This window comes from Triticum aestivum, chromosome 3A (genome assembly GCF_018294505.1).
Source record: "Triticum aestivum cultivar Chinese Spring chromosome 3A, IWGSC CS RefSeq v2.1, whole genome shotgun sequence".
NCBI classification, from domain to species: Eukaryota; Viridiplantae; Streptophyta; class Magnoliopsida; order Poales; family Poaceae; genus Triticum; species Triticum aestivum.
The window spans coordinates 55,786,305-55,799,144 of NC_057800.1; the positions used below are offsets into that span (position 1 = coordinate 55,786,305).

Here is a 12,840-nt window from a genome sequence, read left to right on the forward strand (position 1 = left end):
CACTACATCTCCACCATGATGGATGTAGGAGTTGCTCCTCGTTTTGTGTAGCCACAACTGCTCCACCAGGATCCATGGCCATAGCTTAGATCTTCTTGTCAAATCCCTCCATAATCCCTCTGTTTTGCACTGTTTCTAATTTTTTTCAGTTTTGTCTATTGCGCAGATCAGGGAAGTTTTGTCGATCTGTTGTCCGATTGAAGGTACATGTCCAAAATCCCCTCAAATTTGTATGCGGTGTCTTGTTGCAATGTTTTACATCTAGATAGTTGAATTGTACAGCCCAACGTCGGATCAATCGGAGTTGGTTGGTTGAGTGGATAAATGAAGAAAATAAAAGACGAAAGAGGAAAAGAATTGTTTTGACTAATTGTTTGTTGAAACATGTGCTCTTGCATTAGCATTTGTTACTACCCAAATGGGTAGGGGACCAAGGGACCTAACAAGTTTTGATGATGATGAAGACAAGCATAGTCATAGGAAATATTTGCTTAAAAGCTGTATGATGGAGCTGAAGTAAGGTTGCTATGATCAATTGCGTCTCACACTGTACGAAACTTTCATGACCTTTGCACCATGTTACGGGAGAGATGTGGCCTCCGTGATAGTGTATATGTGACCGTGGAAGAGAAAGTTGCAAGGCAAGAACTGGTCCAACTCCAAACCAACCAAGATCTTCCAGGGCTAATCATGCTATAGCAAAAACTTATCTCCCCTAGGTTTCCTAGGGTCTACCCCTTCCTTTGGCGGCGCCGCCAAAGTCCACAAAAATACGTCAAATTCTCCGACAATTGTTCAGTCCCGGCCGGCGATCGGTGTATCAGGGTGTGATCGATCATGTCCTGCAGCACCATGGAGGACCCAGCTGGCTCTGAGGGAGAGAGGGTTGCGATGGGAGAGGATGCGGGAGGAGATAAGCGGGAGGTGAAGGGGACTGAAGGTGAGCGATCACCAGCAGATCCAGCCACAGCGGATGTCCTTGGGGGAGGCGAGAAGGCAAACTATACAGATGCAGAGCGGGATGAGGAGGAAGATGCATATTGGGATCACTTTGGCCCAGATCCGAATTTGGAGGATGTGTTTGAAGGCCTGAATTTGCATGGTGAAGAGGAGGAGGATTTAGACCTATCAGGTGAAGTGGAAGAATTGATCAAGGAGGTTAGGTGGTTGGCTCTTTAGGGTTCATACGCTTCGACCGTTTAGCCACGCAGCCTTGTTGAATTCTATGAGAAACGCTTGGGCTTGTGCACAGGGGGTGACTTTCAACATTAAGGGGCCGAACCTATTTTTGGCGCAGTGTCATTGCCTGGGAGATTGGAAGCGTGTGATGGAGGGGGGGCCATGGCAGTTCCATAGAGATCCTGTTGTGTTAATAGAATATGATGGTTTTACCAATGTCTCTGACTATTCGTTGGACATGTACCCGTTATGGGCAAGGATCAAAGGCTGGCCTGATGGTTTAACTAGGAAGAAAGAGCTAGCCGAGAAGGTGGCAAAAAAGGTCGGGGAGCCCCCGTTTACGGTGATTGTGAACGAATGAAAGATTAATCCATCAAGTTATCTGAGAGTTAGGGTGTATGTGAATGTCAACACACCTCTAGTTAGATTTGTCCCAATCACCTTGAAGGAAAGGAAAAAAATACCCGTTTTTCTATGAAAAGCTTCCAGACTTTTGTTTCTTTTGTGGATGTATGGGCCATGTGGTTGAGGAGTGCGGAGATGGAATCCACGATCCTAAAACCTGTGATTGGGGGGACTGGTTACATTGGACCAGTGAACCCGTTGGCAGTGGTGCGAGGGGAGGACGAGGTGGATGGTCCGAGTCGGGCAGAGGAGGAGGTAGAGGTGGAGGTAGAAGTGGAGGTGGTGGTAGAGGTGACAGAGGAGGTAGGGCTCATGGTATGGGAGGGCGAGGTGGAGGTGCTCATCCGCTTCATATGGATAGTACGGTGGATATTCCGCAATACAATGGTGCTCTTGCTGTAGAAGACCGTTCTGCTCGCAAACGTTTGGTCAGTGATGATGGCTCCATCAATGTCCGGGGACAATCTGTTCCCAACTTAGTTGGTAGAGTTGCTGATACGGTATTGCTGATCGAGAATGGGGAAATAACGGATGGCTCTGGGGGTGCGACGACCTCCAGTAATACCCCGGGCAAGGTTCCGTTAGTGAAAAGAAGGCGCCAGGGGGACGGTGCGATGGAAGATATGGATGGGATTGATATGGATACTTCATATGAGGCGGCCTCCGTGACGGAGGACCGCCAGGTCCAATGAATTGCCTAAGTTGGAACTGTCGGGGAGGGGGGAATTCCTGGACAGTTCGAGAAATTGCGACGTTGTCTCAATCGCATTCCCCCATGATTGTTTTTCTTTGTGAAACAAGACAGAAGGAAAGCAAGATGAAGAGAATTCGTGGTCGACTTGGTCTGAAGGGGTTTGTAGGGGTCGATAGTAACGGTTTGAGCGGAGGCCTTGCATTGTTTTGGCATGAATCTTGTTCTGTTACGGTTCTGGATAAGGAGGATCGGTATATTGATATACTTATTAAGTTACATGGTGATGCAGAGCAATGGCGGCTCACGTGTGTGTACGGAGAACCATGTGTTGAGAATCGTCATGAAATGTGGACAAAACTTCAGAACTTAAAAGCAGTAAGTGACCTCCCGTGGTTAGTTATTGGGGATTTTAATGAGGCACTATGGAATTTTGAACATTGGTCAGCAACGCCAAGATCAGAAGCGCAAATGCTTGCATTTCGTGACATGCTAGAAGTATGCGAGCTGGTGGATCTTGGTTTCTCAGGTGTCCCCTATACTTATGATAACTTAAGGTCTGGTGCATCTAATGTAAAAGTCCGGTTAGACCGTGCTGTTGCGTCTGTTTCATGGAGAAACATGTTCGCGTTTTCGTCAATCCAACACATTCTGTCTCCTTGTTCAGATCATGTTGCCCTGCTGCTCAAGAGCTCGCCGGACCCGGGACCGACGAGCGGTGGAAGCCGCAGATACGAGGTGTTTTGGGAGAGGGATGAAGGGCTCCCGGATGTAATAAAAAATGCCTGGGCTGCGGTGGGAAATATCCAAAACATGGCTCAGCTACAGGAAGCGTTGAGCAGAACTATGACCACTCTAAGGGCGTGGAGCAGAAAATTTGGTAACATCACAAGAGAGATAGCAAAGTCGAGAACGCAGCTGGAAGAGTTGATGCACATGAACGCAGATAGGCAGGACATTAAGAGGGTCACAGACAAGATGAATGATTTGCTTTACCAAGAGGAAATGTTGTGGATGCAGAGATCAAGGATAACTTGGCTTAAGGAGGGAGATAGAAACACAAAGTATTTTCAAAGCAAAGCTGTGTGGAGAGCAAGGAAAAATAAAATCAGAGAACTGACAGACAGTATTGGCGTTGTTCATGCTGATTTTGCCACTATGGGTAAGATGGCTACTGATTACTTCAAAGGTATTTTTTCAGCAGATGATAACCTTAATGCAGCTCCAGTCTTGGACCTTCTAGAGACCATTGTTTCGGAGGAAGATAATATCAAATTGTGCGAACCATTCACTGATAAGGAGATCGCAGACGCTTTATTCCAGATTGGGCCTTTGAAGGCTCCAGGTCCGGATGGATTTCCGGCGAGGTTCTTTCAGCGTAATTGGAGCACGGTCAGCGATAGCGTACTGGTGGCGGTAAAGGATTTTTTCAGGACCGGTATTATGCCAGAGGGAGTCAACTCCACTTCCATTGTCCTTATTCCTAAAATTTCCAACCCCACAAGATTGTCTGACTATAGACCCATAAGTCTTTGCAATGTCATTTATAAGGTTATTTCGAAATGCTTAGTGAACCGTCTAAGGCCTTTACTTGATGACATAATCTCACCAGAACAAAGTGCTTTCGTTCCTGGGAGATTGATTACAGACAATGCTTTAGTGGCTTTTGAGTGTTTCCACTACATCAAACAAGAAAAGGATCCCACAAAGAGTTTCTGCGCCTACAAGCTTGATCTGGCTAAAGCTTATGATAGGGTGGACTGGGTTTTCTTGGAGCAAGTGATGCAAAAGATGGGTTTCTCTCATCGATGGATAGGATGGATAATGTCGTGTATCACGTTGGTGAGGTATTCTGTCAAATTAAATGGGACCCTCTTAGATTCATTTGCACCGACGCGGGGGCTTCGGCAAGGTGACCCACTTTCACCATTTTTGTTCCTTTTTGTGGCTGATGGACTTTCTGCTATTCTGAGAAGTATGGTATCAAGTGGTGATATTGTACCGGTTAAGGTGTGTAGGAGAGCTCCAGGTATATCCCATCTCTTATTCGCAGACGATACCCTCCTATTTTTTGAAGCCTCACATGATCAAGCTGAACGTGTGAAAGAAGCGTTAAATATGTTTGGTGTTTCCACGGGTCAAAACTTGAATTTTAGTAAGTGTTCCATTCTTTTTGGAGACTCATGCCCCACCGTGGTAAAAGAACAAGTTAGAGCTGTTCTGGGCGTTACGGAAGAGGGTTTCGAGGACAAATATTTGGGTCTCCCAACCCCTGAGGGACGGATGTCTAGAGGGCGATTTCAGAGTCTACAAATGAGTTTGACAAAGAGGTTAATTCAGTGGGGTGATGGCCTGTTAGCACAACCAGGCAGAGAGGTCCTAATCAAATCAGTGGCTCAAGCACTACCGACATACCTCATGGGAGTTTTTAAGCTTCCTCTTTCGGTGTGTGATGATCTCACGAGGATGGTAAGGAATTTCTATTGGGGCTCTACAAAAGGTAAAAGGAAAGTGCACTGGAAAAGCTGGGAAAATCTCATGCAACCCAAAGCTAGGGGAGGAGCGGGTTTCAGGGATTTCCGGCTGTTTAATCAAGCTCTGCTGGCCAGACAAGCATGGAAGCTTATCAAAAAACCTGAGAGGCTATGTGGCCAGATTTTAAAAGCCAGATATTACCCCAATGGTAAGCTAGAGGATACAGTCTTTGTAGGGAATGCCTCTTCGTCATGGCAAGCTATAAGTTATGGTTTAGAGTTGCTCAAAAAAGGCCTAGTGTGGAGAGTGGGCAATGGAAAAAGTATCAGAGAGTCTAGAGAGATAATTGGATCCCCAGACCACATTCTTACAAGCCTATCTCACCCAGGGTTTTGAAATTTGGCCGTAAAAAATGGATTTCGGCCGAATTTCGGCCATCTCGGCCTAGGGCGAATCTATTTTCCGCCGAAATTGGTCAAATTTGAGAAATTTTGGTCAAATTTTAATCAAATTTCAGTCAAAATTTGGTCAAATTTCGGCCGAAATTTTTAAAAACGACCGAAATTCGGCCATCTCGGCCTAGGGCGAGAAAAATCACAAACCGAAAATCAAAACGCTGATCTCACCTCAGCGTAATTGCCGTATAAGGTTTATGGAGGGACTACTAAATGCAAATGGATCATGGAATTATGAATTGGTGCAAAGATATTTTGTCCCAGCGGATGTCACAGAAATTTTAAAGATCCGGGCGTCTCCTCGTCTGGAGGATGACGTTCTGGCTTGGGGACCGGGCAAACATGGTCAGTTCTCGGTTAAATCTGCGTATGATATGGCGTTTGATGAAGAGTACAGGTACAGTGCAGAATCAACAAGCGTACGACCTTCTGGAGAGCGGCCATGCTGGAAATATATTTGGGCGTGCGGGGTACCGCCGGCTGTCAAAAATTTTGCTTGGCGCTTAGCCACTGATGCTCTTCCAACCTGGCAGAAGAAGCATAGAATTGGTTTAGAAACATCCGATTTATGTCCGGTATGTGCGATGGAAGTGGAGGATAACTATCATCCTTTTGTACGGTGTCCTCTTGCCCGTGAGCTATACCAAGCATTATCTTCAGTTTGGAACCTTCCTAGTCTGTAGAGTATCTTATTTACTGGCAGGGAGTGGCTTATTCAGTTAATTGAGTCCCTGGATGATGTTCAGAGAAGCATGGTGTCGATGGTCTTTTGGAGGAGCTGGTATGTGAGGAACGAATTAGTGCATAATAAACCTGCACCTCCAGTCAACGTGTCTTGTAGATTCCTTCGGAGCTATCTTGACTCTCTCATAGGGATTAAGTTGAACTCAAACGTTGATCCACATAAAGGAAAAATGGTTATCACCTACTCTGTTCCCAGCAATCCACAATGTGCTTCAGAACCATCGTCGGGGTGGCGTGCTCCAGCGCGTGGCTGGGTGAAGTTAAACTCTGACGGCGCCTTTCTTTCAGAAGGAGATGCTGGCGCATGGATGCTGCTGAGAGATGAGGCGGGGAGTATCATCTTCTTGGCGTGCAGAAAATTGTACTCTTGTCGTGATGCACTTGAGGCGGAATTATGTGCATGCATGGAGGGATTATCTTTGGCTCTTCAAAGGAGTGATCTGCCAATATGTATTGAGCTGGATTCATCCACGGTGGTCTCGTTGATCCAGAGTAAGGGTGAAGATAGATCAATTTATGCGTCTATTATCAAAGAGATTAAGTTGCTGAGAGGTCTTCGGTTATCTAGTATTACTCATGTTTCTCGCTTTTGTAATAAGGCCAGTGACAGTTTAGCTAGATTTGCTAGAGTTGAAAATAGAACCATGACTTGGATAGGGTCAGGTCCTCCTGAAGTGGTAGAACTTGCAAACAATGATTGTATGAACACTTTCCGTGAGTAATACAAGTTCTTTACCCCGCAAAAAAGGAAGAGAAAGTTGCAACGTTCTTGCTTGTAGTTGGTCATAGTATTAATATGAGGATGTTGCGTGGCACCTACAAGCGCTATTTATGGACCACTAGCACACACTTCTCTGCTGTTCTAACAGCCCTACTCTCTCTACATGGGGAGTTCATTAAGCTACCTTCCTCTGCCGCTCAAGCTCCTGATGATTATAAATTAAAGTGGTCTGGTAATGCACTTGGAGCACTGGATGGTTGTCATACTAACATGCTTGTTGATGTGGCTGACCAAGGAAGGTATAGGAACCGAAAGCAAGCGATTAGCACTAACATGCTAGGTGTCGTTGATTGGAACATGCGAATTTGTATTCGTGTCATTTTAGTTTCCTCGCTGATTTGGAATTCCAGATCAATTCAAACGGAGCTCTCCAATGGAGACATCCAAACAAAGCGTAATGGCAAAATCTCCCCGGATGTTTGTCTGCCTCATGTGCTTTGTGCTTCTATGCACCAGCCTTCGAGTCCACGATATGTTTGTCATATTCATATTTATTTTACCATTCCATATAGATCTTTGAATTGGGTCTTGTTGTACCCATCCATCCATCGGTTTAGGAGTTTTAGTCTGTACTATCAAGTTTGACTTCACCTGTTATACATGATGAACAGGAGGAGTGGGCGCCAACATCAGAACAAGCAGCATCCCAGTACAGCCAGCAAGAAGGGTTCTACCAGCAACATATTTTCCTCAGACAACCGTATCAAGACAGTGCGACCTATGCCACTGCAGCCATGATAACGATACAACTTATTATACAACAATATGTTGCAATGAGATAACTTGCAATGATCCAGCGGAGCCGAAAGGCACTTGTCTTGTTGACAGAGTCTCATGCGGCTGTGACGAGAAAACATGCAAGTAGTATGTGCAAGTGAATGCTTTGTGTGTGTTCTTTTAATAAAAGGAGCATTGGTGCCAAAACGTGCTTGATTCTTCTATGGCCTTGCTCATTGACACTGCGATCAGAATCTTCTAAGTTGTTTTGGGCGAATTTGGCAAAATTGAAAACGATTGCCAGCTAACCAAGTCATCCGTTTCAGAAATTACAGCAGTGACTTTGGTTGTGATTCCTAGAAAACCATACATATCTGCAAAAAAGAAAGAAAGAAAGAAAGAAGGAAAACAAACTGAATTTTTTGCGGATCCCTTTTTCATGGTTGTATTCTTTGTGTCGTTGCTGCTGGTACTTTTCAAATATGCGAGAGCAACGATCAAACGAATGCGGCGCGCCGGCGGGACGGGAGGGAGGAAGAGGATGCGCTGGAGGCCGATCAGATCAGACGGATTTGGAATTGGGGAGACGGGGCGAGCAAGAAAGAAGAGACGCGGGGGAGACGGGGCAGGGCTGGAACTGGCAGCAACTTATATATGTCTATGGTTTGAATCCGAGTATAGCTCGAGCGCGCTGGGTCTGGGTTTGGGATTGGGATTGGGATTTGGACATTTACTGTGATGACGCTAGTATCTATCTTTCCAACTTGTTTCAGCAAGAAAATAAGGACAGCAACACTTTATCCTCCATCCTCTAAAAAGCTAGGGATAAAACTTTTTTTCATGTAGCAGATCCACCAAAACTTAATCGTCAAAAATTTACAGTATGCCAGATCATCCAAACTTAAAATTGTGTTTTTTTACTTGACACTAATGTTTGGAATGTGTATTTTTAAGTTGATATGCAATTTTTCTTTTTGTCAACTGACACTAATTGTAGTTACACATTTTAAGAGTCCTGACTCGGTAACATAGAAATAAATATTCTTTGCAAGATCGAAAGATAGCAACTCCATTTTCCATCATCCAGAACTCAACTTAGAGCAACATAAAAAAGATGCAGGTGAACTATAAGTTCTTTTTTTTTTGAACTGTGAACTATAAGTTCTCACAACGGGTAATGCTTTTTGTAGGCCCAAAGATCACAGATTGTCAATAATGAGATTGTGCCGATCTTGTATACAAAGGTATTCTAACCGTATAAATGTCTCCCGATTGGTGCATTCTTGGCCATTCGATATGTTGGTAGATCACAGATTGGCAGTGCCTGCTTGCATATATAATCACAAATTATCGCATCACAAAATGCAAGACACACGCTACTGCATCTCAGCCATTTCAATTTGGGAAAAGTCCACTTTTCTGTCCAACTTCAAACACATTACAACTTCCTCCCCTCTTCATTCAGGAGACCAAATTGGTATCCATATGCCTGCCCGTGCCCGGGACCGACTTCCGGTCCAAATCCAAGCTGATAACCACTGCGGCGAATTTGAAGCGGTAAACACATACGCACAAAAACTAGTACTGCACATCTTGAATGGAATAATTAATTTTCTCCTGCTCCATGTACTCTACAATTGGGGGCATTCATCACTTGAACCTAACAAAAAAATCAAGCATCCCTCCCAGGAGCCCTTCCTCCACCATATGTAATACTCCTGTCTCTGCACTGCCACTGTATGATCTCTTCTCCTTCTGTACTCCTTTTCCACAAAGCAAGTCCATTCAATGTCTTCGTCTATCTATACAGCAACCAGGTAGCAGCCAACCATGTCGTCGAGATCATCGCCGCAGACACCGTCTTCCCAACCCGCGAAGCTCCCGAGTACTGGAACCTATGAGACTGTTCTCTGCAAGCAATATAACAGCATCTCCTGTTATGTAACTCTCCTCTGCATCTGTCCACAAACGAAGAAGGAAACAGAGAGTATATTAAGCTCACTTCTGTAGGCTCGAGAGCGCGCCGCAGAAAATTGTGTTATCCGGAAGAGGAAGCGGAGTCTTGTCGCTGTGGTCTTCCTCCGGGTTCACCACGCTTATGTACAGTTCTTGGCCCATGTACCAGCTGTCCAGGTTCTCCACGCGCAAATTCCATATCCCTGCATTGTCCAGGAACACGAGCACAGCAGTCCAAGCACCGGGGAATACCTGCATTCTCGTCCAAAAACCTCCCCAATCAATCAACCAAGCCCATGCAAAACTAATTTAAGGTAAGGTTCAAAATTTCCTTCCTCGTTGATAGGTTTTCTCAATCACAATGCAGATACTTTCTGTCAGTGCTTGCAGTTCATCACTCTGTAAATTGCTAACTAGGATTTTCTATGCCGTAGAAAATTCAAACTTACTGAGCCCAAGGGGATAGGTTGACAATCTTCAGACATAACCGTATTTCAAATGTTATAGTACCTCAGCAGCATTTTACTCTATACAAGACACAATTTCTTCAGTCAGGTACATGCAAACATCTTTGCTAGTCCTAGTAGACTCACATGATAACTGTTATCTTCAGTCAGGGGCCGTAAGATAATAATTTGGTTATTCTAGCAGGCTTACAAAAAACACAAACATATCTTACCCTCTATGATTTCCCCCACGTTACTACAACTTACTGTGGATTGTCTTGTTAAGCAGATTTGGTATAATTTTTCTTAGGTTTCTCCAGACCATATAATATATAGAAATCCATAAAGAGAACAAAACATGAATTTCAGCACCTGGATGGTTGACCGTGCAACACCATCCCATTTGTTGTAGGTACCTCGACTGTTGTCGGTCCACAATCCATAGTCCATCCTGAAATAAGAACCACCACCCAAAAAATAGGTAAACAGAGCAGGTCAGGATGAAGAAGAGGAAGTGCAAGGGAATTACCCAACGACAAAGAATGCATATCCATCCAAGTGATAGCTCTGCACGGTCGTGGCGTTGTTTTGGAATATAATCTCCATAAAGCCTTTGTAGGTGCCATTTATAACCGAGGTGTCGACTTTTGGCAGTCTATTCATCGGATGATTTGGGAAATCCAGTTTGAACACTCCCGGGACATTGAATAGCTGTGCAAGTATCAATGGAGTGGAAGGAGCAATGTAAGAAATCCCATTGATAGTAGAGCGCAGTTGCCCGTCTATGAGCTCGGGCGGCCGACTCTGCAACAAGTACACATCGGTCACGGTAATATCACCATAATGGAATGAACCCTGCGGGTTGGGGCGGGCGCCGCTGGCGGTAACATTCCACCTGAAACAATTAAAACAATTGTGTGTTTTACAGCAGCATCAGTAGTAACATTCCAAACAAACAGAAACCGAAATGTAGCATCATCAGTGACATCCCACCTATCTGAAACAAAACAGTTGTGTGTTTTACTTTTACAGCATCAGGATATGAATAGAGAAAACCAAAAATGTGGCGTGGAGGAAGCAGTAATAATTAAGTACCTGATGGATCTGGCTTGGTTTATGGAGAACGCGGTGTCATACTGGTCATCAGGGGCAGCAGGGAGAGGGCCAGAGGCCGGACCCTGGGAGTTGGAGTAGTGCAGAATGGCGACGCCGGTGAGCTTGTCGGGGTCGGCGACGAAGCGGGCGCTGGCGACGACGTAGTAGTCGGTGCTGGCGTTCTGGTCCATGGTGACCAGGAAGGAGTAGGACTGTCCGACATGGATGTCCATGTTGCTGTAGTTCTGCTGCGAGGTGTATGAGCCCTCGGTCTCCACGAGCAGCAGGCTGTGGCCCTGGATCCTGAAATTGAGGCTGGTGGAGACCCCCACGTTGTGCACCCGCAGCCTGTAGGTCCTCCCCGGCTCCACATTGATCCGCTCGTAGGAGATCGCCGGCGGCACGAGGGTGTCGTTGTAGCGGTAGGGGCCCAGCCCGTTGATGAGCACGCCGTCGGGAGGTCCCAGGGGCGCGCCGGCGTCGAGGGATCTCCGGAGGTCCTTGTGAGACTTGACGTACCAGTCGCCGATGAAGAGCGTCAGGTCGCCGTCGGGGAAGGGGAAGGGGATGGGGATGACGTCGCGGTTGTTGACGACGATGCCGCCGTAGCCGCCGGCGGCGCGGTGGAGCGGCGCGGCGGAGGGGGAGTAGAAGAAGCTGCCTACCTGGTCCTTGACCTGGAAGCGGTAGGTCCAGTTCCAGCCGGCGGGGATGGGGCAGTTGGTGCCGGCGACGCCGTCCTGCCACGGGGTCTTGCGGTGCTGGATGCCGTGCCAGGTGAGGAGGAGCGGCTCGTCGAGGGCGTTGCGGACGTTGACCACCACGTTCCAGTTGGTGGTCACGTTCAGCGGCGGCCCCGGGAACTGGCCGTTGATGGCGATGACCTTCTGCGCGACGCCCAGCGGGCGGGCCGACTGGTACGAGGCCTCCCAGTCGAAGTAGGCGAACGGGTCGCCCGCCATCGCCGGCTCCGGCGAGCGGGCGCAGAGCAGGAGCAGCGAGAGGAGGAGGAGCGCCATTGCTGCCGGCTCAGAGTGGAGTGGAGTGGAGTGGGAAGCGAGCAGAGGAAGATGGGGAAAGGGGGCGGAAAGCACTTTTTTTTTCTTTTGGGCGGAAAAGCAGGAAGATGCCGTTCTGCTTTCCCCCGGAAACCAGCCCATCTGCTGGTTGCCAGCCCAACAAAGGACTTTATGCTCTGCGGGGGAGGGGCACACACTCTTTTTTATTTACCTAAAAAACACTTTTTTATTTTAGAAATTTTGAATTGAGTTGGATATAGTTTTAAAAAATCCAAAAAAAATGTCATGTGTACATATGAGATTGAGTTATATTCCATAAAATATCTGTGGAAAAGTTCATTCATGTGGCCTGGGTGGAAGAAAAATAAATAATAAAATAGCGAGTTAGAATAACAAATATTCTTTTCAGAGATTTTTAATCTAGCTCAGCTCCATGGTATCTCCATGAACAGTAAAAAAACAAGTAACAACATAAAAACAATCTGAAATTTTGTGGCATCGATTATGACCAAATGACTTCCATGCTTCCAAAATTTGGTGCCCATATGACGTCCGACGAGCTCAAGACAAAAAAAAGTTCTACTCAACAGTGCACACAAAATTGATTACCAACTTTGTTATTTTACGTGTGAGCGCCTAGGATATTATTTGTCCACAAAAATTTCCAAGCACATATGACATCTGGTCACAATCAATGCCACAAAGTTTCGGATTTTTACTACTTTTTCTTCCAATTTACTGTTCATGGGGGTGCCATGGAACTCGAGCTATGAAAAAACCACACTCATAATCTTTTAGAAAAGTGACGGAGCTTCTTATTTTTGTTCAGACCTCAAATGAATTGGTATTTTTCCATGAAAATAGAAATCTAGAAACG

General features: G+C 46.0%; 1 protein-coding gene across 2 annotated transcripts; it reads right to left on the reverse strand.

Moving 5' to 3' along the window:
• Nucleotides 1-8,802: 8,802 nt before the first annotated feature.
• On the reverse strand, nt 8,803-12,071 carry LOC123060234 (monocopper oxidase-like protein SKU5). Of its 2 annotated transcripts, none has more exons than XM_044482838.1 (5): nt 10,945-12,071; nt 10,379-10,744; nt 10,266-10,300; nt 9,450-9,655; nt 8,803-9,357 (listed from the first exon to the last, which is right to left on the reverse strand). In XM_044482838.1, the coding sequence occupies exons 1-4, from the start codon at nt 11,961-11,963 to the stop codon at nt 9,486-9,488; spliced, it is 1,590 nt and encodes a 529-aa protein (XP_044338773.1). In that variant the 5' UTR covers nt 11,964-12,071; the 3' UTR covers nt 8,803-9,357; nt 9,450-9,485. The 2 variants fall into 2 exon arrangements, with proteins under 2 accessions (XP_044338773.1, XP_044338772.1); XM_044482837.1 differs by having other exon boundaries at nt 10,222-10,300; nt 10,945-12,065.
• Between the last annotated feature and the right edge of the window lie 769 nt (nt 12,072-12,840).